This window comes from Colobus angolensis, unplaced genomic scaffold (assembly GCF_000951035.1).
Source record: "Colobus angolensis palliatus isolate OR3802 unplaced genomic scaffold, Cang.pa_1.0 Scaffold198, whole genome shotgun sequence".
Lineage (NCBI taxonomy): Eukaryota > Metazoa > Chordata > Mammalia > Primates > Cercopithecidae > Colobus > Colobus angolensis.
The window spans coordinates 1,147,706-1,175,644 of NW_012115132.1; the positions used below are offsets into that span (position 1 = coordinate 1,147,706).

Genomic DNA, 27,939 nt, shown 5'->3' on the forward strand with positions numbered 1-27,939 from the left:
GCCTTCCACTCTGCACATCATTTCCCATCTGTGCCAGGAGAGGGGTGAAGCTGTCAATACACATCAACTGTATGGACTCCTGCCCTTTCTCTGCTACAAGGGCTGGAAGCTTCCCCGTGATGAAGAAAGGCAACCTCAATGCTTCGGAGGCTTAGCACTATTTGCCTACCCAAGAATCCATCAGGAAAACTGAAATTATAGAGTACATTGTGGCGAAGGTGTAATAAAACAGCAACTGATGAGCATGAGTTTTTGTCACATTCCCTAGGCCACTGGAGTCACCCAATCATTCCTTCAGCTTCGGCTGACTCTGCAAAGGGCTCTTGTGTTCTAGCTCTCGACTTGTGCAGTGGGAGAAGAGTCTTAATATAGAGTGGCCCATTTGAGCGGGGTTCAATGGGCTGCACCACAGACTCTAGGATAGCAGGTGATATTTCATATCGCCTAGGCAGTGCTGAAAGGAACTTTAAGCTGCATTCCCATTATCAGTGAGGTCCGTAGTGGCCTGAGGATCAGAATCCCAGCATTCTAATCAGTCTGCCTAATATTTTCCTGGGCAGCCTCCTAAAATCCTATGATTGGTTTGCATAGGAAGTCTGAACCACCTTTCTTAAGGGAAAAGTGATCTATAAGAATGCCTGGAGCATGATGAGTCGAGGAGAGATTCAATGACAAGTTAAAGAGCCTTGTGCTATGAACAAAAGGATCACTTCTGGGGAACCTAAGGATTTCTGCAGAGAGGAGTGGCTCATTTGGCTGGAGTATTAAAATCCATGAAAACTGCTGAAAGATCAGTAAGGAAATTTCTGTTCAGAGAGGCCTAGACCCCAGTCTTAGCCTTTGCCCTCGTGTGAATTACTCTGCAGACCCTAACCACCTAATAGTGCTAGAAAAAAATCTTCTATTTCTCATGTTAAATCATGAAATTTTATAAGTATAGGTTGAAGAGAAAAGCAAGGACATCTAAACCGAATACCAATGTCATGCTTAGTTCCTCTGCAAGGTGCCGCCAAGCTGACTTTCATCCTCCATGGGACACCTTAAAGGAGGGGGAACTCACTGCTTGTAGCTGTGGACATTTCTGATTACTAAAAGTTCTCATTATCTATCAAAGTCCTGAACATCAAGTGTCTAAAAACAGAGACCTATATCTTAACCTCTAGCATCCTCCCCAAATGAGGGAGGATGTGTATGTGAAAAGTCAGCTGCTGGAATAGATGTCACACTGCAAGTACTGACCTTCACAAAAATAGAATATTTTGCCTAGAATGTTGGCTAAGGAATCAGTTTTGTTTTGTGTGTGGCTCTGTGAAGAAAATAACATTTTATTATGTGAATAGTTTTAGTAGGGATACAAATTTCAGGTTACTAATGCATGAAAACACCTTAAAGTATATTTCAAGTGAAAATTGTCAATAATCATGATAATAATAATAGAATTCTGCACAGAATATATTCTTCTCAGGCAGTCAGTCTGTGGCAGACATGCTTGAGGTAGGAAAATTTATGCCTGTATTCATTCATTCATTTATTTATACATTCATCAAATATTTATTGACTACCAACTATGGGCTCAGCCCCAAAATGACTGAGATGAAAGACCAGAGTTTCTTCCCCTAAGAAGGAGCTCAGAATCTAGCGGGAAAGATGATGATGTAAACCACTCATTATGACACTGAGAAGAGATGCCAAGGGTTCTGTGGAACTGAGGATGTGCACCTGGATTAACTCAGAAGGAATTTCCTAGGGTAAATGGGACATCGCAGATTGATATCAGCTGGTTCTCTTCACTGCCTCCTCCAGAATCTCCAGTTCCTTGATGACTTAGAGGTTTGCCTTTTTTACTAAGCTTCACTCGGTTTACTTTCTCAAAACAGTCTCTCCACTGCTGTGTGAGTGAGACAGCATCATGAATAAAGGGTGCACTTAATAAACGAAACAAGGAGGGGGAAAAAAAAAGAAAGGAGAAGAATGCCACCTCTCCTAATTACCTGTCACTTTAACCTCTGGCAATTGGACCCTTTGGTCTTCTGTGCCAAGTAACTGTCTCAGTGTTGACATCACGTGAAATCTTCACAGAACCTTTATCGAGTCTCCCACCCTTTCACCCACTTTGTTTGTTTATCATACCTTCTAGGCATCCTCTTTTATTTATTGCTTCTTTCAAAGAGACCTTTATATTATGAAACCCAAGTCTGTTTTCTTTTTTTTGTTTGTTCTTAACCATTTATCCTCCCCAGATACACAACTCATGTGATGTCAACTAAAATTTGCTATTGTTTTCTGGGCTCTGTTGAGTAACCAGCCTTACTTTTTGATGAGAACCAAGAAACCTGAGCACTGGATAAAAATAAAATATAAATTCCACTGAAATACAAGCAAGTTATCCTTCATTCACAGGTAGGCAAATGAACCACATTTCCTTCTTTCACAAGGATACTGTGAGCTTAATGAGGCCAAACAAACGCATGTTTTGACTTTCACTCATTTAGGCTAAATTTGCTTTGGAGAAGTGAATGGGTTAAAGTCAAGACTGAATGACCTGGAATGCATCTTTTTGAAGGAAATGGAGCTATGCATGTAGAGGAGAATGAAAATTAAGGGGAAGTTACAAGACAAAGGTTGGCTATATTTTTTTATAACTTCTACAGTTGTATATTGAAAGGGAATTCAACTGTGATGGAGATTTATGTCTTGAAGATAAATGAAATTTCTCCAATTTGTGCTATTATGTAGCTCATCTTTTCACAGAAATCCAAGACTACTGACAGATCAAGAGGTTTCACATTTCATATCCTTTCAGCATTCAGCAAATGCAATAAATATCAGAGGTGGCCAGTGTTGAATGTAAGAGCAGATGTTGTTTCTGCAGGAAGCAGGATGGAAACTTACATCCACTGGCTTGCTGCAACTTTGAGGAGACTTTCTTCTATACCTTCCTCTAAATGTGACTTGAAACCTTCTGCCATGATATTTTAATAAACTTTCTATATCCTGATGTTTCCTTTAAGGGTATCATTCTTGCCCAAGTTACCACCTTAACAAGAGACTACCTCCATAGCCCATCTGTTAGTTCAATTAACAGAGGCTTCTGAGATTTTTGCTTGGGGACTCAGCATTTATATTTATACCTCATCCTCTAAGAGTAATTCTTGCAAATAATCTTTGGGAATGGTGGCTGCTTCCTAACTGGATTTGAAGATCCTGCTTTTAATGAAGAATGTTTTTGCCAGAAAAAAAAAAGGACTTAAAATATCTACTTCCATGATTCCATGTCTTTCTGGAGTGTGGATTTATTTTTTGTGGCCAAATCACCTTCTGTGAAATGAAGTATTTGTATCTTACTTATGAGGGCCAGGCTCAAGTTCTCTTGGGACAACTGAATTGCACAGCTGGCTGGAATTGACACCACAAGTTTTGACTCTTTCTGAAGACAGTATTATGGATGGCTTGCACACACTGGCTTCTTAAATGTAATCGAACGGAGGAGGGGTTCCGTCTCTGGTGGGCAAAAGAGAGTGTTTCAGAAATACAGGTGGAAGGTGCTCTTGGTGTCTGTGCTGAGCAAAAAAATAAATTCTGGTCTGGTAAACTGCATCCAACTCAGTTTGACCAAACAAGCCAAATTTACATGTTTCTGGTATGGAAAGACCTTAAATATACAAAGAATGTGATATGGAAGGCACTAATTAATGAACCCCTTAATCCAAATATACTCTAGCCTATGACAGACTCTAGCCTCTTCTTGGCTCTAACACTCTCTTGTTCCTGGGTTTCCTCTTTTAAATAATAATTGTAAGTATTTTTATAGAGTCCTTTACAGGTAATAATGTACATTATCTCTTGTAATGCCTACATCAAATTATTATTAATGGGAATGAACTGTAATTACACACCACAACTTGAGTGAATCTCAAACATGTTACACAGTGTGAAAGAAGCCAGATGTACACAAAAAAGTACATATTGTATGATTCAATATTTTTTTTGAGATGGAGTCTCACTCTGTTGCCCAGGCTGGAGTGCAGTGGCGCAGTCTTGGCTCACTGCAACCTCCAACTCCCAGGTTCAAGCGATTCTTCTGCCTCAGCCTCCCAAGTAGCTGGGACTACAGGCACCTGCCACTATGCCCAGCTAATTTTTGTATTTTTAGTAGAGATGGGGTTTCACCATATTGGCCAGGCTGGTCTCAAATTCCTGACCTCACAACCCACCCACCTCGGCCTCCCAAAGTCCTGGGATTACAGGCATGAGCCACCATGCCCAGCCTGTATGATTCAATTTATAGAAAAATATAGAAAAAGCAAATCAGAAAACAGATCAGTAGCTACTTTTCCGTGGGGTGGGGTGACTGAAAAGGAACATGAGGAAAATGTCTAGACAGATGAAAATAAAACCTATGAAATGCATGTAATACATATTTATCCAGACTGAAAGATGCATGTAAGGTCTGAGTACTTCACTCTGTATAGATTATGCCTGAATTTTTAAAAATATTATTTCTCTCAGGTGTATCTATAGATGAGGAGGCTGAACTTTAGAAAGATGAAATAAGTTGTCCATTCTCATGCAGCTGAAAGACAGAACTGCACCTCAGCCCACATGATCCTAACTCTTTAGTTCAGGTTTTTCCACCTAGAACAATTTCCAAGAATGACAATATTTATATTACTCCACTATGGAGTCAATGCATTTTAGGTGCTTTTCTTCCTGGGAATAGAGATGGGTTTCTGAAACCACATGACAGGGTACTGGCAATAGTAACCAGGAGAAGACGGTGTGCAGCATGTGTAATGGTTAATGCTAGTGCTGGATCATAAAGCCTGAGTTCAAATTCCCACTCTGCCATTTATTATGCAGCATAAGAAGTTGGGTGAGTCTACCTGCCTGAGATTCAGCTTCTTCATATGGAAAATAAACTGTAGTCAGACATAAATCTGATCATTCATGGACAGTTCGTAGTTGCCTATGAACTATCACTGAATGATTGCTATGATTCTTCTTCACAGTTTTGGTTAAAGGATGAATAAAAGCCCCTGTGGTATTAATAAGTTTACCATGTTATTACAGTGGCTTACAATGTGACATTTTTGTCTCCACTGAACTTTTCTAAGTTGTTACATAATTAATTTATCATCATATAAAAAATGCATATAAAATTAGACTTAATAGTGCTTCTATCCTTGACCTCCTTGTTTGGTAACAGGAATTGTTGCAAAATTCAGGATGGTGTGTACCTCATTCACTATATGAATAACGTCTATATATATATATATTTTTTTCGAGACCCAGTCTCGCTCTGTCGCCCAGGCTGGAGTGCAGCGGCACCATCTCGGCTCACTGCAAGCTCCGCCTCCCGGGTTCATGCTGTTCTCCTGCCTCAGCCTCCTGAGTAGCTGGGACCACAGGCGCCCGCCACCACGCCCGGCTAATTATTTTGTATTTTTAGTAGAGATGGGGTTTCACCATGTCAGCCAGGATGGTCTTGATCTCCTGACCTCATGATCCACCCGCCTCGGCCTCCCAAAGTGCTGGGATTACAGGCGTGAGCCACTGCGCCCGGCCTGTCATATATTTCTAAGTTCTGAAAGAAAATTCATTCCAAGTGTAATTCACTTATAAATCTACAATTCCATGAATTCTCAGTATGATTCACTGAAGTATGTCTTAATGTTTGTAAATGACTGCAAACTTGGAAGGAAGCATTTCTTGGAAGTAATTAGAATATTATGTGTATAATGCGGGTGGACTTTCTTAAAGCAGAAGATTCCATTTAAAACATATGTATTACCCAAGGATTTAAAAAAGAAAAGCAAATGAGTGTTTTCTTTTTTTATATTGACAAACAAGATACACTACTCTAAAGGTAAAGTTTGTTTTTTGGGTTCTGCTCCTGTTACAATTGATAGCATGTTAGACTACAAATATTTTATTATGTTCTAGGGTCCTCAGAGCCTGCTTAAGTCAAAAATCCTGCATGACTTGTAGGCTTGTCCAATGAGGTCATATACTTAAATATCCATTATCTGTTGAACAGAAAAGAAAAAGGAATGAAGAGTTTAGACCCTGACAGAAAGTAAAACACTTGTATTTTTTCGTGCAGAAATATGTTGAATTCTTTGGTGCAAAACACCTGACGGCCTGCACAGCTACTGTTTACACAGTAAACAGTCTTGCATGGAGGGAAGTGCGGAGGCCCAGGACAATGGATAATAAGAGTGTTCATCTGCAACTCACAGCCAGGATTTCCCATTTAGCTAACCCAGAGCTTTGATCCGAGGGAGCTGTGAGGCCTTGAAATGTGTATACTTTGCCTTAGGGCAACACAATTTAGAGTGTATAAAGTTTTTTTAGTGATTTTTAAAATTATGCAATATTTAAAGGTGTTATTTACATTGAAATACTTCAAGTTCACTTTCAACCTGGAGGAAACTTAAGTTTCATACCTAGATTCAATTAACCATATCACCATTTAAACAACAACATGAATCACGAAGTGATTTGAGATTTTTTCCAGGCTTGTTAAAACTCTGGTTTTGTTTTCTGCCAGTGAATACCTGGGTTTCAATGTTCTACCACAGACAACACCAAAAAGTTGGGTTTTGTTGTGTTTTGTTTTTTTGGTTTTGGCACAAGCCAAAAAGATTTTGTTCTGGGTTCTTCTCCAAGTGCAGGTCAATATGCCCTAAAATATTTTCTGGTGATTGTTTTGAGATTCATATCAGTACCCAGAAAGAGTTGCCTTTTAACACATTTCAGAATGTGTGCTACATATCCTTTAATTTGATAATTTATATTGTTTTAGTCTATTTGTACTGCTATAACAGAATACCAGAGCCTGAGTCATTTATACAGAAAAAAAAAAAAAAAAATATTTCTTGTGGTTGTGGAGGCTGGGAAGTCCAAGACTGAGCCAGCAGTAGGTTTGGTGTCTGGGAAGTACCTCATTCCCTGCTGCCAAGAGAGCACCTTGCTTTGTCCTCCAGAGGGGATGAATTCTGTGTCCTCACACGGCAGAAGGCAAACGGAGAAAAGGGGCCTACACTAGTTCCCTCCTGCCCTTTGGTAAGGCACTAATCCATTCATGAGGGCAGAACCCTCGTGACCTAATCACTTCCTAAAAGGTTCCATTTCTTAATACTACCATAAAGAGGATTAAATTTCAACATGAATTTTGGAGGGGATGCATTCTAACCACAACAAGTGTTATCTAATTTAATAGCAAATTTGTACGTTACATGTTAACAGGCCCTGTGAGGCTTAGAGAGGTCAGGAAATGTTCCCTGTAGCCATTTGTGCAGCAATCAGCCGCATAAGCTGGATTGATCTGACTCAAAGTCTGTGATCTTTTAGCTCAACTCTACTGGTACTCAGTTAAGCCGATAAGCTTCCTGTTGTTTAGTTTGAGTTTTCCCTTCACAACACCCACAACCTCCGCCCCCTTCTTCCCTGCTTCAAGATTAGATCAGGGAACATAGATAGTGTTTTAGAATAGGAGGAAGGGTTTAAGTCATCTGTTCAGTTTAACATCTATTTCCCTTTTGAGCTTTGATGTCTGCCTTTTGCCCTTTTGCTTGCCCCTGGGATGTCTGCGGAAAAGGTGGGGGGATAGTGAGAATATGGATAACTTGCAACATAAGAAAATGGCTCTAGGTTGTTACATACCTGCCATCTCCCTCTGTCCTTGTTCTCTAGTTTTCTTCTGGGAAGTTTGCCTTGGGCAGAAAGGGTAAAGGGAACTACTATGTATGGCATAACTTTTTTTTTTCTTTTTTTAATATCAGACACTTTACATATATCATCTGGTAAAATATACACAACTACCCCATGCTCTTGGTATTATTTTCTTCTTTTTCATGAGAAGAAATCTCAGGCTTAGAGAACTGTAGCAAGTTGTCCAGACTTCAAGGCTCTTTGGGGAGAAAAGATTCTAAATCAGATTTGATTCCAAAAGGCAGACTTTCACAGCACAGTAGGAAAGAGGAAAACTTTGGAATCAGGCTTGAATCACAACTTTGAGGCTGTAGGGTCTTAGGTAAGTTGTTTGACTTCTGTGTCTTCATCTGTAAACTGTTAATATAACAGTACTATCTCACAAGATGGTTGTGCAAATTAAAAGACATAATCTATGTAAAACCCTAGACATTTAGTTAGCACTTAATAAGTGCTAACCATTACGATCATCATGTAACATCTCCTTCCACTGGAACTGAGATGAAACTCTGACCATTTCCCAAAGCTTCAGACTCATAATTCTGCTGACTGTTGACCTCTATCTCTTCATGGATGTTGTATCCACAGCTCAAACCTCACATCTCCAAAACTGAAATAGTTCACTCTCATCCCAGAAGCTTGTATTTCTTCCCATATTTTCTATCCTTTTTAATGGAATTACTGTCTACCTAATTTACTAAGGCAGTTTCCCTGATTTTATAGAATAGGAAATTTAAAACACTATAGGGTTAAATGATTTGCTAACAACTACTCAGAAAATTAGGAACCCAGCCATGATGGAAATTCAGGTATAACAAGTTCTAGGTGCTTTATCCTACACCTTGTTTCATTCCTCCTTCCCTCGCTCCCTTTCTCCCTCCTTCCTTCCTTTCCACTCTTCCTTCCATTTTTTCACTCTCTCACTTATTCGTTCATGCATTCATTTGTTTAACATTTTTAACCTTCCAATTCTTATACATTGAATTGCTGCTTCTTGTCATTTAGCACAGCCTAGGTCTTCCAGTGCAACATTATATAGAGGGATAATGAGAGGGTATTGTTAATTCAGTCCTGATTTTCAAGGAGATGCTTACAGCATTTCCTTATTCAGAGTGCTTGATATCAGTTTGGTTTTATTTCTAGTGGACAGTCTTTATGAAGTTAAGGAAGTTACCTTCTATTTCTGGTTTACTAAGCGGTTCTTTTGTTTACTATAACTGTCTATTCAAGTTTATAAAATATAAAATGAATTTTCCTCACTTAAGTAGTCATATACTTTTCTCCTTTCATCTGTTCATATATTGAATGCCAGTAATACATTTTCTAATATTGAATCAAACTTGCATTATTCACATAGTCCAAGCTTGGTCATGCTGTACTACTGTCTTCTATATATATTGTTGGACTTGGTTCACTGATATTTTGTTTGGCATTTGGGATTTATGTTTATATTTAGGAAAATGGATGGGCAATTTTCCTTTAAAAATTTTCCATGACTTCTTTTGTTATTAAAGTTATATTAGCTTCATGGAATAATTTGGGGAGACTCTTTCTGTGTCTACTCTCTGGAATAGTTTGATTAAGATTCGAATGAGCTATTCTTTAACAATTTGGTAGAATTCACTAATAAGCTCTGGTTCTAGTATTTTCTTTTTAAACATTTTCTTTAAAATTAAAGAATAAATTTTAAAATTCTTTTTAAAGAATTTTCCCATTCCTTTAAGAGTAACAAGACTACCCATGCTCTCTATTTTCTTAGGTCAGTTTTGTTAAGTTTATTTTTTTCTAGGAATTTGTGCATTCTAGGTTTTCAAACTTATTACCATAAAACTGTCAAAAGTATTCTTTTATGTTTTTGAGATTATTTATTATTTTAATCTCTATTATATCTGATGTCATTTCCCCTTTTGTTTATAATACAAATTTTATGTCAATTTTTTTATTTTCATCAATGTGACAGTTTGTATGTTTTTTAGTATTTCCTGCATGACCTTTAGATTTTTTCTTTTGGCACATGTGGAATATTTTGATAACATCAATTCTGATATAATTATCACAGAGTATGTTTATTAATTTAATCCCCTTTTCCAATATCCATAGATTTTCCCAGCATCAATAGCAATTCATTGCTCATTAACCACAATAATCTAGCTCATGTCTTCATGTTACCTGAAGTAGATGTATTATTACATCTGTGATTATGGTGAAAGGGATTTTCAAATTAGAGTTAGAAGATGTGGGATCAAATTCCAGGTCTGGTGCTTACCTGCAGTAAGATATTTAAACTCTCTGAACCTCAATTTGCCTACCTTTTTATTGTTAAAATTTTCTATAGGTTTATTTATTGAAAGAGTTGTATCCATTCACTCATGCTCACCATCATTCCTTTCCTACCTTTTGAAAAAACAACAAAGCCCCAACTATCTTGAGTGCTACGTCTCAAGTGAGGCTTCTAGAGGTTTAGCATTAAATCTTGTGAGGTTTTATTCTTCTGACTCTGATAGTCAGATCCTTAAAGCTTGCTTAGGCCTTTCCTCTGTCAATGTGATCTAATTCTTGGCAATTACTCTCCTAAGAAAGTATGAGGCAAGGCCAAGCTAAGTTTGGCCTCTTGGAGAAAATCCAATGCAGAAGCCCAGTGAAGTCACATTGAGCTGAGTCCTAAAGGCATCAGTTTTATGGAGCAAGATGTGTTTGTGTGTGCACATATGTTTGGGGGAGGAGGTAAAATTTTATGGGGAAAGTTGTTAGGCTTTCACTCTCTGGGTCATGGAAGTCTCAAAAAAATAGACGCATAGTCAGATTCTAAAAGGCCTTGCAACTTGTGCATATTTCAGATGAGGGTGACAATAAGCATGCAATGAGATTGTGTGCAAGGAAGTGCTATAAAGCACTTTCAAAATAGGAGGTATCCATAGCATTATCTAGTCTGACAGACTCTGATGTTTCAAAGAACCCCTTACCTTCTACCTTACCTTCAGATGCCTCTACAAATACTTTAGATTTGCAGCATATTCGGAGTAAGGTGGAAAAATGTCATACCATTCTTGACTCTACCCTTGGTAATGATATTTAGTTTACTTAATGTGGTTTCCTTTGGAAAAGTTTTATGACTCTGGACTTCTGTCACTGAAAAATAGCTGCAAATTTACTGAACCCTAAGTTTGATTTGCAGGATGTTATTATGAAGCTACACCTGGAATAATAGAGTTTTATCTTCCAGAGATACCTGTAAGGGGCAAGAGAGAGACACACTTCCTGCTTCTGACGTAAAGTTTCGTTCATATGTGATCTTCTGTCCAGCAAGGAGTAAAAACAATATTTGGAGTTGAGCATTCAGACATCCTTTCTGCATGTTACTCACTTCCTGTCTTCAGATGTTAGAGTATAGCTGTTAAAATAGTTACTTTATTTTTCCTAGGGAAGAGAAATTATGATTATTTTTGATGGTGAGGGCCTTGCTGGCAAATTAATCCAGGTCCTCTCAGGACTTACTAATATCTGATGAATAAATTTTAGACTACTTTTTGTGTGTATTGAATCATATTCTATAGAAATTTTGGTATTTTAAGTTTGTATACCTTTTCTGCCTGGCATGATTATAGAATTCTCAGAAGCAATAACTTGTATATCCAGTTGATTATCTATCCTGCAATGTCTAGTCCCACACAATGCACAGAGTAAGTGCTTAATTTATGTGCAAGAAATGAATGAAAGAAATGATACTTTCAAGCACTTTTTATTTTGACAGTTCTAAGAGTCAGAAAAGAGACATCCTTGCAATGCATTTTCTCATTGAAATTTCATAGCAACAATAACAGCAATGACATAATAGCAATATTTAAATTTGAGTGATAAGCATGTGCTAGATACTGTTCTAAGGGCTTTGTATACATTTTTTGAAATTATTTAATCCTTGTAACAATCCTATGAGATAGGTGCTGTTATTATCAGGTAAGGAAACTGAGGTACAGAGAGGTTATATACCTTCTTAAAGAAGTCCACCTTGCAAATGGAAGATTTGGGATTCCAACCCAGATGCTCTGACTCTAGAGCTCGTATTTTAAACCATGACACGATGTTGCCTATCTAAGGAAGACATTGTTTTCCTCGTTATACAGATTCAGATTCTAAGACCCAGATAGCTTAACAAATTGTCCCATTGTCACACTACTAATATGTAGCTAATAAACATATAATAATGAAGAAATGTACAGCACAATTTTATGCTTGGTAATGTATCTGTGAATCGATCTCACTATATTGGAGTCTGTGGATTAGGCATCTCAATTAACCACATTCCAAAAGAAATCACAGAATATGGCAACTTGAAGAGATTTTAGAAACAATCTGCTCTTCCACAAAGTAGAATTATTTTCTGCAATGTGGCTGGGAGATAGCTCATCCAGTTTCTGCTTGAAATGTCACTAGCATAGGGAAGTCACCACCTCTCAGTCTTTTCTTATATTGAACTAAAATCTTACCCCTGTTGATTGTATTCATTGATCATGGCTCTATTCTGCAGACATACACAAAGTGAAGTTAACCCAATCCCCAGTTATTAAGTCCTGTAAATTGTTTTTCTAGGTTGAATAACTTCTAATAATTGCAGTGTATCTTTCAGTGTTTACTATCCCAAGTTTCTTGTAGATTTTTACTTACTTTGACTCACAACAGTTCTATAAGTGAGTGAAAGAACAAACATGTGGGGAAACCACGTAATTTACTCAGGACCACAGAGCTAGGCAATGGAAGAGCTTGGAATCGGACCCTAGGGTCAGACTTCAAAGTTTATGCACTTCACTGGTTTGTGCTAGTGTCTCTCATTTAATGTATGGTTTAATTATTTCCTGAGCCTTTCAACAAGCTGATCACCTGTTTTGCCCTCATTTAAACATCATCTAACCTGTTAGAGCTTCAGGTATGGGCTGATCAAGGAGGCAAAGAGAAGGACTTCTCTCTCCTTTTCTGAATGCCATACTTCTATCAGTGGAGCCAATATCCTACTACTTTATTATGGGAATCATAGCCATGAAAATCCCTAGAATCTTTATTCTTATCAATAGCTTATAACACAGTTCTCCCTGTCCTACATGTTACAGAGATTTTTATTTTGAATATGCAATGATAGAACTTTCTACTTTATCTCTATTATATTTCATCTTTCTATTTAGTGCCCATGTGAAACTCTTAAAGTCTCAATGTTGTCATTGTAAGCATTAGGTAGCCCTCCCAGAAGCTATCTAGTAACTTGAAGTAATAAAAGCAACACCTATTATGCACCTCATCTATTAGATTCAACAATTTCCACCTTCAGGTTTTGAAGGAGTGTGGGCCGGTTGCTTTATAATATCTAGATGTCAAATTAGCAAGATCCTGGTAGTTCCAGCCTCTTTTTGTTCTGGCTTATCTTTTTTCTTTATGAAAACACAAACATTGATGTTTTATCAGTTTATGAGATGATGAAAAGAAAATGCTGCAGATTAAAAGCTTTTTTTCTTTTTTCTCTCTTCTTTTTTTTTTTTTTTTTTTTGACACAAAGTCTCATTCTTTTGCACAGGCTGGAGTGCAGTGGCATGATCATAGCTCACTGCAGCCTCAACTTACTGAGCTCAAGTGATCCTCCTGCTTCAGTCTCCTAAGTAGGTAGGGCTACAGGTGTGTACCACCATGCCTGGATAATTTTTTAATTTTTATTTTTGTAGAAATGAGGTCATCCTGTATTGTTCAGGCTAGTCTCTAACTCCTGGCCTCAAGCAAGTCTCTCACCTCATACTCCCAAAGTGCAGGAATTATAAGTGTGAGCCACAAAGCTCAGCTAAAAGATATTTTTAAAAACATGACTTCGAAAATTTTTGTGGTTGTACAAACAGGTTTCAGGCATGAACATTTGTATATGTGTAGAGGTGGCATCCAGGATACAAGAAAAAAGCATGGTAAAGTGATAGGAAGTTGAGGGTGTAGAGCTGGACAACCTCAGTTCAAATCTCAGCACTGCCAGTTGCTACCATGTGACCGTGGGCAAGTCACTTCAGTTCTACATGCCACAATTTTCTTTCTTATAAGGTAGGCACAATAGTATGCCTACCTCATAGGATTGCTCCCTAATGAGCATACTTTACACATTTAGAGCCAGGTCCAACACATGATAAGTAATCAATAATTGCTAGTTGTTGTTATTGTTCTAAAGCTAGAGTTGGCAGACTATAGCCCATGGGTCCAACCTGGCCTTCTGCCTGGTTTTGTGAATGAAGTGTTGTTGGACTGCTGCCACACCGATGTATTTGTGTAGAATCTGTGACCTCTTTGTGCATCAATGGCAAAATGAAGTTTTGACAGAGACTCTAAGGTCCACAAAGCTCTCAGCATTTTCTCTCTGGCTTTTTACAGAAAACTCTTGCCTACCTCCATTTTATAGGATAGAATGTAGGGTTCCTGACCCTCATCTGTGACTCCTTGGTCTTGTAACCTTAGGCAAGTGACTGATATTCTCTGGCCTCTGCTACTTGATCTGTAACAAACATGGTTATGAGACTGCTCCTAGAGAACAACTCTGAGAAATTGGCCACACATGGTGGCTCACGCTTGTAATCCCAGCACTTTGGGAGGCCAAGGCGGATGGATCACTTGAGGTCAGGAGTTCAAGACCAGCCTGGCCAACATGGTGCAACCTTGTCTCTACTAAAAATACAAAAATTAGCCAGGCATGGTGCTGTGCACCTGTAATCCCAGCTACTCAGGAGACTGAGGCAGGAGAATCGCTTGAACCCAGGAGGTGGAGGTTGCAGTGAGCCAAGATCATGCCACTGCACTCCAGCCTGGGCAACAGAGCCAGACTCCATCTCAGAAAAAAAAAAAAAATCTGAGAAATTATATTATGGAGATTGTATTTGTTGTTCATTTGCTCACTAATTCCATGTTTTGTAGCCAGACATTTGTGCTAATTGCATGTCCCTGAGTTTTTATTTTTTCTGACAGTAATGAGTACTTTCTATGTGCTAAAAACACACTTCTAAGTCCTTTGTGTGTGTTAACTCATTTAATCCTCATAACCTTATAACAATTCTCTGAGGTAAGAACGGCTATGCATCCTCATTTTTCACGTAGAAAAGTGAAGCTATCAAAAGGGTAAGGAAATTTTCCCAAGCTTACATAGTTGGCAGGTGGCACAGCTGGGATGTGAACTGTATAGTCTGGCTCCAGAGTCTAGAGTTTGTAAAGCAGTCACTCAACTTTGAAGACCTTATGGTTTTACTAGAGAGACCTATTATGCAAACAATTGCATATAAATATAAGGGTTTTTAAAATATTGGTAAGCTGATCAGCACAGTGCCTGGTGTGGAATAAGTCATCATCACGATGTTTATGGTCCTGACGCTGTTGGTATCAGTGGAAGCTGCTGCAAAGCACAGCTGGTGTTTAAGGGAGGCATGCCTGGAGGTGTCAGGAGCACTTGGAAAAGGAGGTCTTACCCAGCATGAGGTTTAAAGGATGTAGGGAGTTTTCCAGAAAGGTTTCCACATGGAGGAAACTGCATGTGGAAAGAACAGAGGCAGGAGAGAACATGGCATGTTCAGAGAATTAAACAGTACTTCTCTGTGGCTTGTGTGTGAACCATGGAGAACAAGTCAGCTAAGATTAGGTCAGGAAGTAGGCAGGTGCCACAATGGTGAATGGCTCTGTGTAAACGGGGACAGGCTCCTGTCCTCTAGTGCATGTCACTTTCTGAGCAATGCCCTATATTGTCTGAGTGTTGAATGTCTCCACCCTATGCTGCAACAGGCCCATGTGTACTGGAATGCAAGCACCTTAAGGGTGGGGAGCCAGTCTGTCTTATTCACTGTGACTATTCCAATACTCAGGGCCCTCCCTACAGCAAGAGCTCATTAAACGTTTGTTGAATTAATTAATAACTAAACCAATCGTTGTGCTCTGTATGGATGTAGGAGTACTCATGAGATGGGATACTGTCTACGGGTACATTGCCTTACTTTAGCATCAATTATCTTGCTTTGTTGAAGAATCAAGGTAGGTCACATTGAATGAGTGGATTCGTCTAAAATAGGATAATTTTGAGATAATCTTTTCTTTGGAGGCCAAAGATTACTTAACAAATTCATACCTAGTTTATCTTACTTTTGACTCCACATTTTAAAACTCAGTCCCTTCTCCAAGAATGTCCTATGACTTCTTCAGAACATTTTGGCCACCCTTCAAGTGCTTCCTCCCTTCAAGATGTATTTATGCCAGGATTCAGCTGGCAGAATGGAAGTAAAATAAATATTGGTAACTGAATGAAAATAATGATTCTTATAGATAATGCTGCCAAACCTAAGAAAAAGTAACTTGAGAACATAATCTCAATGTGGGCTTATATTCCTATTTGTCAGGTCCCTGTAGGGTTTGGTTAAAAAGTCAGAAGACACATCTGCTTAAGGCCTCTGTCTAGAATTTGGCACACATTTGAACAGCGCTATTTCTTGGTGATGACATAAATAGCAAGATGAGGTAAGACACATTTTTTTTTTTTTTTGTAATATTGTCAGAAAAGGCAGCTTCCCAAGGAATCAGAGAATGCTTGAAGGGTAGGGACCTTATTTCCCTCCTTTGACAGGCAAAGAAAATGAGATCCAGATAAGTGAAGTGACTTGCCCAGGGCTGGAGAGCTAATTAGTGGCGGAGCTGGAACTGTAATCCAGGTCTCAGACTCCCAGGGCCAATTCTCTTTCCTCTGCATCATTCAGCCTCTCGAGACATTAGCTATAACTTCTGAGAAACGTATTACCTCTTTCATCATTTCTTGGTCTTTTTGAAAATATTGATGATCTCTCTCTGCATCTTTCCTCTCTAAGATGACCTGGGAAAATGCCATTGAGGGTAAATCTTATATTACATTTTGTTGGCAAGTCCCACTGTCACCAGCCTGTCCCCAACTTGAACATTTCACCAAAAGTCTGAATACCCAGGTTTCTTACCTCCAGCTAATCCCCTTTCTCCTTAATCAGATTTTCCAAACTGCACATTTGTGTTTACATCCTCTAAAGCAATGACTTCCCTTCCTATAATCTGGAAATTCTTTTTTTGTTGTTGTGTTTGTTTTTATTTTTAAGAAAACTTGTATATATCAGATGGACTTTCTGGCTCCTTAGAAACTAGTCTGGTAGGAGAGTTGATTGAATTTGCCTAAAGCATTTCCTCATTAGTAGCCTGTGTGCTGCTTTTTCTTTCAAATGTCATCTGGCCAACCCAACAAAGATTTAATTGTGGCAACTTGGAGCCGTAGCAGACTTGGGTTTTACTGAATGCTCTTTTGAAATCTTCACAACTGCCTGTCCTTCAAATGAAAAACACAAACATATTGAAAGTGGCTTGGTGGATTATTGGTTTGAAGACCACTTCTTACTTCTCTCCGCCCCTTTTCTTACAACTGAAGATTGGAATTTTAATTGCTAAACCACAGCTTTTAAATCACGATGCCCAAAAGGGGCATGGTTTATTAATTGGTTCTGATTACTAGGCACCCTGAACCTGGGCCTGGCTGCTTCTAATCAGTTTCAACAGCTCTTTGCCTGAAATCACTGCCGGTAAGCACATGGAGGTGTAATTATGCAGACGCTAGTGGTTCAGTTCTGCCAGGTTAAACCCTCTATTATGAATACATATTATAGTGTCTTAAAAGGCATTTATTGAAATGCCATAGTTTAATAGTCCAAGCTTACAAAATCAAACTCTCTCATGTTACAGGCAACAGCCCCTTAATTGGATGTTTTCTCCCAGCACATAAAAATATTGACTTAAATACACGCGCGCGCGTGCGCGCACACACACACACACACACACACACACACACAGTTTTTTTTTTTTTTTTCAGAGTGAGAATCAGTATTGCTTCCTGATTGAACCTAAGGACTCTAGGGCCAGTCTGCCTGGATTCATCTCGTGTTTCTGCCATTTTCCAGCACTGTGACTTTGGGCGAATGACCTAACCCCTCTCTATTGTAGTGTCTTTGGTGAAAGGGGGATGATTATAATGCCTATATTGTTGTGAGGTTCAAATGAGTTAGCACACAAAAAACACTTGGCAAAATATATGGAACATGGTCATCATTTTTTAATTGATTGTTCTAACACATTTATTTGTATTTATGTGTTATAAAATCTATTTATGCTAAGTCCTGAGAAAATTAGGAATGCCTTCCTCTGGAAAAAGCTGAGTTGTCTCCAGATATTTATTCTCTTCATTTTCCACAGTAATAGCCACCTCTCCCTACCATTTTTAGCTGGGTGGACAAAGAGCTGTCAAGAATAAAAAAAAAATTATTTTCCACCTAGAAGTGGCCATGTGAGTAAGTTCTGGCCAATGGGTTGTGTGTTAATCCATTTTGCATCGCTATAAAGGAATACCTGGGCCTGGGTAATTTATAAAGAAAAGAGGTTGAACTGGCTCACGGTTCTGCAGGCCGGACGGGAAGCATGGTGCCACCATCTGCTTGGCTTCTGGTGATGCCCCAGGGAGCTTTTACTCGTGGTGGAAAGCAAAGGGATAGCAGCATATCATATGGCAAGAATGGGACAAAGAGAGAGAGAATGGGGAGTTCCCAGACTCTTTTAAATAACCAGATCTCAAGTGAACCAACTGAGTGAGAACTTGTGCATTACCAAGGGGATGGTGCTAAGCCATTCACGAGGGATCTATCCTCATGATCCAATACCTCCCACTAGGCCCATCTCTAACATTGGAGATTACATTTCAACGTGAGATTTGGAGGGGCTAAATATTCAAACCATATCAGGTTGTAAGCAGAAATAGTGTGTCAATATCTGAAAAGTGGCCTTAAAGCAAGAAGGATCGTGTGTTTTTCACTTCTTTGTCCTGCCTACTAATGGGAATTTGGTTGCAATGGCTGGAACTCAGCAGCCATATTGGATCATTAGACAGCACACCAGGGATACAGAGCAGTCAGGAAGCAGAAGCCTGCGTCCCTGACAACTTCAGCGAGCAGAGCTGCCCTAGCAGCCCTTTTCTTTCACTCTAGACTTTTGATAAACAAATAACAAACTCCTGTATTACTTAATACACTGATGTTGGCTGCCTATTGTAGATAAATCTATTCTTAGGCAACACCTTCCCTTCCCTGAATTAGATGATATCCTCACTACTTTGATTGCCAGGTGTAGAAATTTCAGAACACTAACACACAGAGAACCACGAAGGTTTCACACACTCTATTTCCAATTACAGCCACTGCTTTATCAAGAAAGGTAGCATGGCTACCTTTCTTTCACTCCCTGCCTGGGGCTGCTTAGTCTCAGACCTCAACTGGTGATTGGAAACAGGAGTGCTTGGCAGTAGAATTATGTCTACAATTGATAGCCAACCCTTGTAAAAATGACTTGGAGTCTCTTCCAGCAAGAGGGGCCATCTTGACCATTTTATTACTTCCTCTGTGCCAGAAATTATGGGTTCTTGGAGAAATCCAATGTCAATCTTCGTTTGCTTTTTTTTATTATACACAGTAACAAACTTCTCCATTTTCTATACGTATCAACAAAAATCAGAACTCCTGGACAAAGGGATTTTAAGAATGGATGTGTGGATGTTACTTATTCTCCCTCAGGATAGATATGAAAAAAACTACCAGGACTTCAGTATATCTTCTTTAGGAACAGGAATGATAGTCTTTTAGCCTCATTTAATTCCTTGAAATTGAAAATTTGTTTTCTGGAGATTTCAAGACTCCTTTAGGGATTTTGCTAAGATTTCCTCCCAATACTAGTGAAAAGCAGAGGTGATATCTAAAGCTCTCAGAAGAAACACAGAAAAACCTAAGCCATTACCCTATCCAAAGTATAAAGAAGAATGATACCTTATTTTTGTTTTTCTTGGTGGTGAAGTTCACAGGCGTTGTTCAGCAAAGCCAAATTAGGTTTCTTGAACTTATGGGTTGGTGTCTTGGCATCAGGAAAATTCTTTGGCTCTGCCATATTCGCTATACTGTACCTTTCTGAGGGTCCAGTTAAACAGATTTAGATTTTCTTACTTTATCCTTCACGTCTGTTCATCTGTATCCCATATTTTCCATCTTTTTGTATATTTGTGCTACATTCTATAAAATTTCTTATCTACAGTTCCCTAATTCATTCTTCTGAGATGTCTATCTGTGGAAGTTTCAATTCTGGTAATATTACTAAACATTCTGTTTGGTTCTTTTTATCACTATGTTAAATCACTTTTAAAGAATTTCTAGAAGATTCTCTCAAGCTTTCATTTGTCTCTGTAAACATACTATAGCTTTGTAGTATGTGTGAGACTTACTGCTGTCAGGCCGGGCGTGGTGGCTCACGCCTGTAATCCCAGCACTTTGGGAGACTCAGGCAGGTGGATCATGAGGTCAGGAGATCGAGAGCATCCTGACTAACATGGTGAAACCCCGTCTCTACTAAAAAAATACAAAAAATTAGCCGGGTGTGGTGGCGGGCACCTGTAGTCCCAGCTACTCAGGAGGCTGAGGCAGGAGAATGGCATGAACCCGGGAGGTGGAGCTTGCAGTGAGCCAAGATTGTGCCACTGCACTCCAGCCATGGCGGCAGAGTGAGACTCCATCCAAAAAAAACAAAAAAGAAAAGAAAAGAAAAAAGACAGTGCTGGTTCTTGCACGTGGTACATTGTTTCCTTGTGTGCAACATTTTCTTTGATTTGTATGCCTGCTCATTGCCTTTTAAAATGATTCATAGGGATTCTTTGAAGCTTAGGATGAAGTTGCCTTCCTCCAGAAAGGACTTGCATTTGATTCTTCAAGGCCTCTAGAGATTTGTCGAGCTTGAGATTTCCTTAAATCAGTTTTAAGATTTAACATAAGCACTCATATCATTTACTTACTTCCCTTCCTCCTGGCTTAAACTTTTAATAATGGACAATTTCTTATTATACCTCATGGACAGCACAGTTCTTAGCACATGAAAACTGACTGATAAGTTTTGACCGAATGAGTGAAATTTTTAAATTATCACACCTACCTTATATTTTCTGTCTTTATTTTCAATTGGCCAGTTAAAAGGATTACTATATGCAGAATATTACTCCCAATGGGCTATCCCTTCTTCAAGGCAGTGCCATGTCTTCTCTCCTTTGGAAATTCCCCTAGTGCTGTGTCACATAGGCAATGGTTACTTGGCAAATATTTGCTTCCAGGCTAAGACTTGCTATACTCCTCATGCTGCTTCCCAGGAATGGATAAAGCCACATATTTCTGGAATTCCTCCTGCCTTATATGGAGATTTAGAGTGTTGCTTGGGTTATCTCTGACAAAAACCCCTATGGCCCTGGAAATGGTGGATCTACTTCTAATCTTTTCTCTTAAGTACACCCAATCTCACCTTGCAGGAGTTCTCTCTAAAACTAACCTTTGATTCTGCCACTCTCTCACTCACAGATCACCATAACTATCAGGACTGCCTGTAGAATAAAGCTCAAACCTATTAGCTTGTCATTTGCATCCTTCATCTAGGTGGTTGGCCAGATCTCATGAGAAAATATTATCTCTGGGAAATCAAATTCTAGCTACACCACTTACTAGCCATGTAACTTTACGTAAGCTAAAATTCTGAGCATCAATGTGCTGATGTATACAATAATACTAACCTATAAGAGAGTACCTATGTCAAACTGCTAGTGTTCACTTGAATTAGAATAGCCCTACAAGGCATTTCTTTCTAGCAGGTCTGAAAGAGATAGCAATATTTTTCTTGTATAACTCGTGGACACATGGACGCTCAGTAAATAAAAGATACCTTATCCATACCTTTTCTAGACCTTAGTTTCCTTGTATATAAAATGAGGCCTTAAATGGTCATTTGAAACTTAAAGTGGGAAGATATGTAAAGCACCTGATTCAATACTTGGCACATCATTAAGTATATTGCAAATGTCCTTTCTCTATCCTTCTTCCAAATTGAGACCCGACTTACCTTTTCTATGGAATTGCAATAAAAATTATAAAACAGAGCATGTTACCTAAAGAAAGGATTATTATTCTTATCTCTACTTTTTAAAGTCCTAGCTACTCTTCAAGGCCAAATTCAAATGCCACCTTCTCCATGAAGCATTCGTGGATTCTCACTCCTGCAACACTCATCCCTACTCCACTCAGAAGCATAATAATGCAATCAAAGGAAAATATTCACCTCATCTTAGCTGATACTTGAATTTTCTATATTTCCACTAGTATAATTCTACAATATACAAAGCTAAGCAGTGTTCTAGCTTCTACTAAAATGGTTTCCCTGATGAAAAAGTTCAGGATCTTCTAAAGAAGTATATTTATTCCAGCCTCAGACAGCTTAAATATGTCCCCCTAAATTTCTGCATTTGCTCGTGGGTATGTCTGTGTTCCTCTTTAAATATTTTGCCCAGAAATAAATAGTATTTATTAAAATACACAGTCCATGAATAGTATTTCTCCTTCTGTAACTGCAACCTGTGCTAACAGGTTTGGAGCAACCATGGAGCTCTTTTCTCCTAATTGCATTTATATTCAATTAAAACCCTGAACTTTTCTTTGACAATATATGTTGGTGTTAAATGACTGCTCCTCTGTCTTGTATTAATACATCTATTTTTGATATGATTGAGTCCCTCAATAAAGGTCCATATTACATGCATCTGGGTATATTTGAACTGCTGATTAAATTTTTGTGAACCTGAACTCTTTCATGCTCCTAGATCCTTTTTTTAATGGGTTCTTCCAAGGCATTTTATTCCTTTTATAAAACATAGCTCATTCTACTTTGTGCCATAGTTTGTGTAGTTTGTCTTATGTCCTATCTTAGGTGGATTTCTGAGAAGCAGAGCATCTGTCTGGGTGATTGGGTAGTGACTTTGCAGCCTCTGAAGCTTAGCGACTTCTGTTGAGCCAAGATCGAGGAGCAGCTATGAGTTGTTCTCACCCAACACACAGCAACTAGGCTATAGGAAAAGGGTCCTAGATGGGACACCAACAGCATCTACTCTAGTCACCCATGATTTTGTAACGCTGAGTATGGAGTGTATTGTTCATCTCTGTAGTCTCCATAATCCTGTTCATGTCTTGCATAGGGAAGCCGCTAGTTGGTGGAACTGATTAGTCAAAGATCTGGAGGAAATGTCCCCTAGTTTACTGTCATTCCAATTCACTGCCATTTGTAATAACACCTGTGAGGGACTTAGCCCAATCTCCTCAAGCAGCAGAGAACCAGAGTATGTGGGTAACAGAGAGAAGAATATGCAAGTTTGTATTGCATGTTCCAAGAATCTCGTTGCCCTGTCAACTCAAAAGCTGTCTAAGGACCAAATGCTCAAATTCAGAATAGGCAAAAATACTCCTTAATATCAAGGCAAACATATCAAAGAGCAGAACTTCAGTCTGCTCCACTTGGCTCGTAAGCTATTTTTGTTTTCTTAAGTTATTTTTGTTTTCTTAAGCTTTATAAAGGTAATACACACATATGGTTAAACATGGAAATGATATAAAAGAGTAATAAATAAGTAGTAAAAACCTATTTCTTAATTGTGGCTTTTATTTCCACTTCCCATAGCTAACTAGTGTTAACAATTTCTTATATTTCTACCCAGAAATAATTGTAGGCATATAAGCACATATATTTATGAATTTATATACAAAGATATTATAGTATATATCTTGCTTTCTCCTTTTATCCCCACTAATAATAGATCTTACAGGTCTTTCCACATCAACACATCTATCTATCTATCTATCTATGTAGATATATTTCATTTTTTAAATGATGATGTAGATGTCTTACAATTTATTTAATCTGTCCCTGTTTAATGGATATTTACATTGTTTCTAGTTTTCAGCTCTTACAAATAATTTTTTTGCTATTACACATTTTCTCCACTACAAAATGTGTTCTTATATGTATTTCTTTGTATGTTTCCTTAACACTATTACATTGAAAACCCTATGATTGTTTCTCAACAGAAAAATGGCATCATGGGTAATGAATGTGGCCTCCATATTCCTTACATCTATGTTGAATAATGTATATTTAGCCTAAGTTATACTTTCTCACTCTGTGTCCATGTTTTCAGCCTTTTTCCCAGAATGCAAAACTTAAAATCAGAAAATGTAAAAGTTGTCACAGTTGAAAAAAGCTAGACACAATTCTCAACTGTAGGACATCATAACAGCAAGTTCTAAGATCCACAGAGCTATATGATTTAAATAATAAGATAATTACCTTGCGTGGAACAGAAATTCGGAATCTCGTTGAGAATTTAAGAAGTTCAGTATTAAGAGCTTATCCAATTCAAGTCTATTTCAGAAACATAATCAGACTTTCCAGAAATTCAGCCATGATGTATTAAAAGCACTTATTATCTTTTTGCTTGCAGTGAAGTACATGCGAGAAGCCACGCCCTATGTGAAGAAAGGATCCCCAGTATCCGAGATTGGGTGGGAAACGCCTCCGCCTGAATCTCCTCGATTAGGGGGCAACACCTCAGAACCCCTGTCATCGCAGTCCTTCTCCTTCCACAGAGACCGGAAAAGCATCCCCCTCAAAATGTGCTACGTCACTCGGAGTATGGCCTTGGCCGACCCTGAGAACAGGTAAACAGGATCAAAACTCTCCGCTGTATTGAGCAGCTCCTTGACCTCTCAGGCTAAATGGGGGCTTTCACCAGGTTGCCCTCATGTTCTGAAAACACATCATGGCTTCCAAAGAAAAGCATGAAAGGGCCATGCTGAGAATTGTGTGTGTGTGTGTGTGTGTGTAAGAGAGAGAGAGAGACAGAGACAGAGAAGAGAGAATCTATACACTGAGCACTGGTTCTGGAAAGAGTTGAAGAACTAGAATCAGTATCCTAAATGTCTTCAGGGCTCATTACCAGTCCACATGACTTAGGCCAAGTTTCTTAAATCGCTTAACCTCAGTTTTGTCATCTCTACGATGGGAATAATTGAAAGAGATGCTTTGTTGGGTTGTGAGAATTAAATTAGGAAATCCATGTGATATAGTTTGGATGTTTGTCCCCTCCAAATCTCATATTGAAATGTGATCCCCAGTGTTGGAGATGGGTGTCCAGTGACAGGTGTTTGGGTCATGGGGGCAGATCTCTCATGAATGGCTTGGTGCCCACCCCGATGTAGTGAGTTCTTGCTCTATTAGTTCAAGTGAGAGCTGGTTATTTAAAAGACTATGGCATACCTCCCCTCTCTTTCTTGCTCCCTTTCTTCCCATGTAACTTGTTGGCATCCCCTGCCCCTTCCACCATGAGTGGAAGCTCCCTGAAGCCCTCATCAGAAGCGGATGCTGGTATATAACCTGCAGAACCATGAACCAAATAAACCTCTTTCCTTAAATTCCCCAGCCTCAGGTATTCCTTTAGAGCAATACAAAAGGAATTAATGCACCATGTAAGGTGCTCAGCACAGGAAAACTTTCTATGAATATAAGCTACAGTAATGTTTCTTATTAATGTTAGATAGTAATAAGCAAATTTACCTTACTAGGCCTCAGTGCTGCCAACTGTATACTTGGAGGGTTAGATGAGAGTTGCTTTAAGGCTATTTTCTACTTTAAGCATCTTTTTATGCTCAAGAGAGCAAAAGGAGTGGCTTTGGTCCAAGTCTGGAATGCTGTTGCCCAAAGTCGGTACATGACTTTGCATGCCACAGGCTAGATATATCACCCAAGCCATGGCAATTATGAGGAATGCAGCCAAGAGGAAGTAAAATTCAGGGTCCCTCATCCCCCAGAAGTCTTACTTTAGCTCAGTAGAAGAGGAAACGTACATTTTAGGAGGAAAACAAGAGAAATAAAGAGAGTGAGGAATTGAGCCAGCAAATGGGGAATCTTGGTGACCTTTGCATCCACATCAAAGTGCTAAAAATAGGAACCGCTCGACTGGCCCTTATTTAGAATGTGCGTGGGACAGCTGCAACCCACCCGAATAGAAAGTATTTGGCTAGGCTCAGAGTTGCTGATGGGAGTAGGGGCAGGGAGAAAGTTGCTTCCTTGGCTCCCAGCTCAATGTCTTTTTTGTTCTCATCTCAGTTAGCTCACTCTAAAGACGCTGCCAGGGCCCTTCTGGCTCTGGCCAGCTGCAAGATCCTTCTACTCTGCTCTCCCTACTCCTCCTGTATTAGTTATTTTGTACAGGGATTGGCCAGTTGTACAAGAAAGCCAGCAAGTATTGGCAAGAGGGGTAAGAGCAGACAGATTGGGAAGGACACAGAGCTCATCGCTGGTCTCTGTTCTCTGTTTTGTTCCCCACAATTTCTGCAGGGTTCCTGGGCCTGCAGTTGATGTCCTGGTTATTCTAAGTCTCCTTTTCCCTGGCCTTTTACCCACCCAATAAAACAAGTCCCATCTCCCAAGGATCTAACGTCAAAGTTTTCAGATGTGATGAACTCATGATGTAGTACTGAGTGCCTATCATGTGCATTATACTAATTAATGTAGACCACAGACTGCAAAGTGGCAGCCTATAGGTATACCCAGCCTACAGATATGGTTGGGTTTTTTTTTTTTTTTTTTTGGAATAGTCTATCTAGTGTTTAAATAAATTTGAATTAGTTGCTATGTTCAATAATTGAGAAATTTCACATTTAAAAAGCCAGGTTTCTGCTTTTCTAGAAAAGTTGGAAGAACTGGTCATGTTATTAGGCCCACATTGATGCAGCAGCGCGGTAATATACCAGAGCTCAGTAGAGTTTTCTCCTTTGACAAGGGAATGAACTCTCCTCATCATTTCTATTACCTTATACTTACAGAATTCAATTAATTACCTGCCTAATCTTTGAATTTGTAACCCCGCTTAGTCCTCTTAACAGCTCTGTGAGTTGCTTTCATTGTCCCCATTCTACAGACAAAAAATTGAGACAAAAAATGTTTATATAAGTTCTCAACATTATATAGCTGTTATATAGTCTAGCTGGGCTTCAAACTCATACCTATAGAAAGGGTGACAGTGTCAGTTAATCATTTCCAGAAAAATGCAAACCGAGACAAAAACTTACTGGGACATTGTAGGAGCAATTCATACACTAGGGAGAAAATTTGAATAGATGATTTCTTGGGTTTCTCCCAGAAGTAGACTGAGATGCTACAACAGCACTCCTGGGTCATTTAATTATATTTTAAAGACGATTTTGGGAGACACCAGACCTTAATCCAGATATTGGAAACTTCAGTCTGTGTGTCAAGGCAGTAGAGGAGAATAAGTTTCAAACTTTTATATTGGTGCTCGTCAAGTCCACCAGTGATGATCATCCACAGGGCTTCCCCTGTGGGAGAGGGAGAGCCTGTTCTGCTGTGTTGTGAGAACCAGCAGGGCAGAATCGAACATGAGAATCCAGCTAAGCCAGATGGTTCTGAAGGGACTTCAGGTCCCAACAGGTCCCAAACTGCTGCTAACAAGAAGACTGGGGGCCTAGGTGAGGCTTGCCCATGGTAGAGGAAGAGAAGAAAATAAAAAGGAAACAAATATTTTATGAAACTCCAGTTACAGGCTGAGCAGAGTATGGTGTACCATTCAGAAATGTGGAATCTGCAAAACCCAACTCAATGCTGAATGCAAGAGACACACCTAACAGAGTGATTTTAAAAGGTGAAAGATACAAGGGTGGGCGAAAGCTTACAAGGCAAATGCAAACTATTAAATAACAACAGAAAGCATTGATTTTGATCTTGATATAAGACAAGGTAAAATGCTGGCTAAAAAATGTCCAAGGTAAAATGTCCATAAAGTAGCACAAGGAAGGATTGATTTATGTTGAAGGCCAGAGTTCACAAGCAACATCCAGTAGTTATGAATACATACCACATAACAGAACAGCAAGTTTTAGAACGGAAACTGCAGAAGATGCAAGAAAAAATAGACAGAAACATACTCATATTAGGTATTTCAACATATACCACTTTCCATCCAAGTAAGGGCAAGTAGAGGACACAGATAAATACAGTAATCCCCCCTTATTCATGGAAGGAATGTAACAGGACCCACAGTAGATGACTGAAACCATGGATAGTACTGACTCCTCTATACACTGTGTTTTTGCTATACATACATACCTATGATAAAGTTTAATTTATAAAGTAGGCACAGTAAGGCTGGGCGCGGTGGTTCAAGCCTGTAATCCCAGCACTTTGGGAGGCCAAGACGGGCGGATCACGAGGTCAGGAGATCGAGACCATCCTGGCTAACATGGTGAAACCCCGTCT

At 39.0% G+C, this 27,939-nt stretch overlaps 1 protein-coding gene across 1 annotated transcript in view; it reads left to right on the forward strand.

Annotated features, from left to right (window-relative positions):
• SNTB1 (syntrophin, beta 1 (dystrophin-associated protein A1, 59kDa, basic component 1)) overlaps positions 1 to 27,939 on the forward strand; it is a 336,416-nt gene that overhangs the window by 147,602 nt on the left and 160,875 nt on the right. The window contains exon 6 of the mRNA XM_011941097.1: positions 24,107 to 24,323. Coding sequence (XP_011796487.1) covers positions 24,107 to 24,323 — 217 coding nt within the window. The remainder of the gene's footprint in view (positions 1 to 24,106; positions 24,324 to 27,939) is intronic.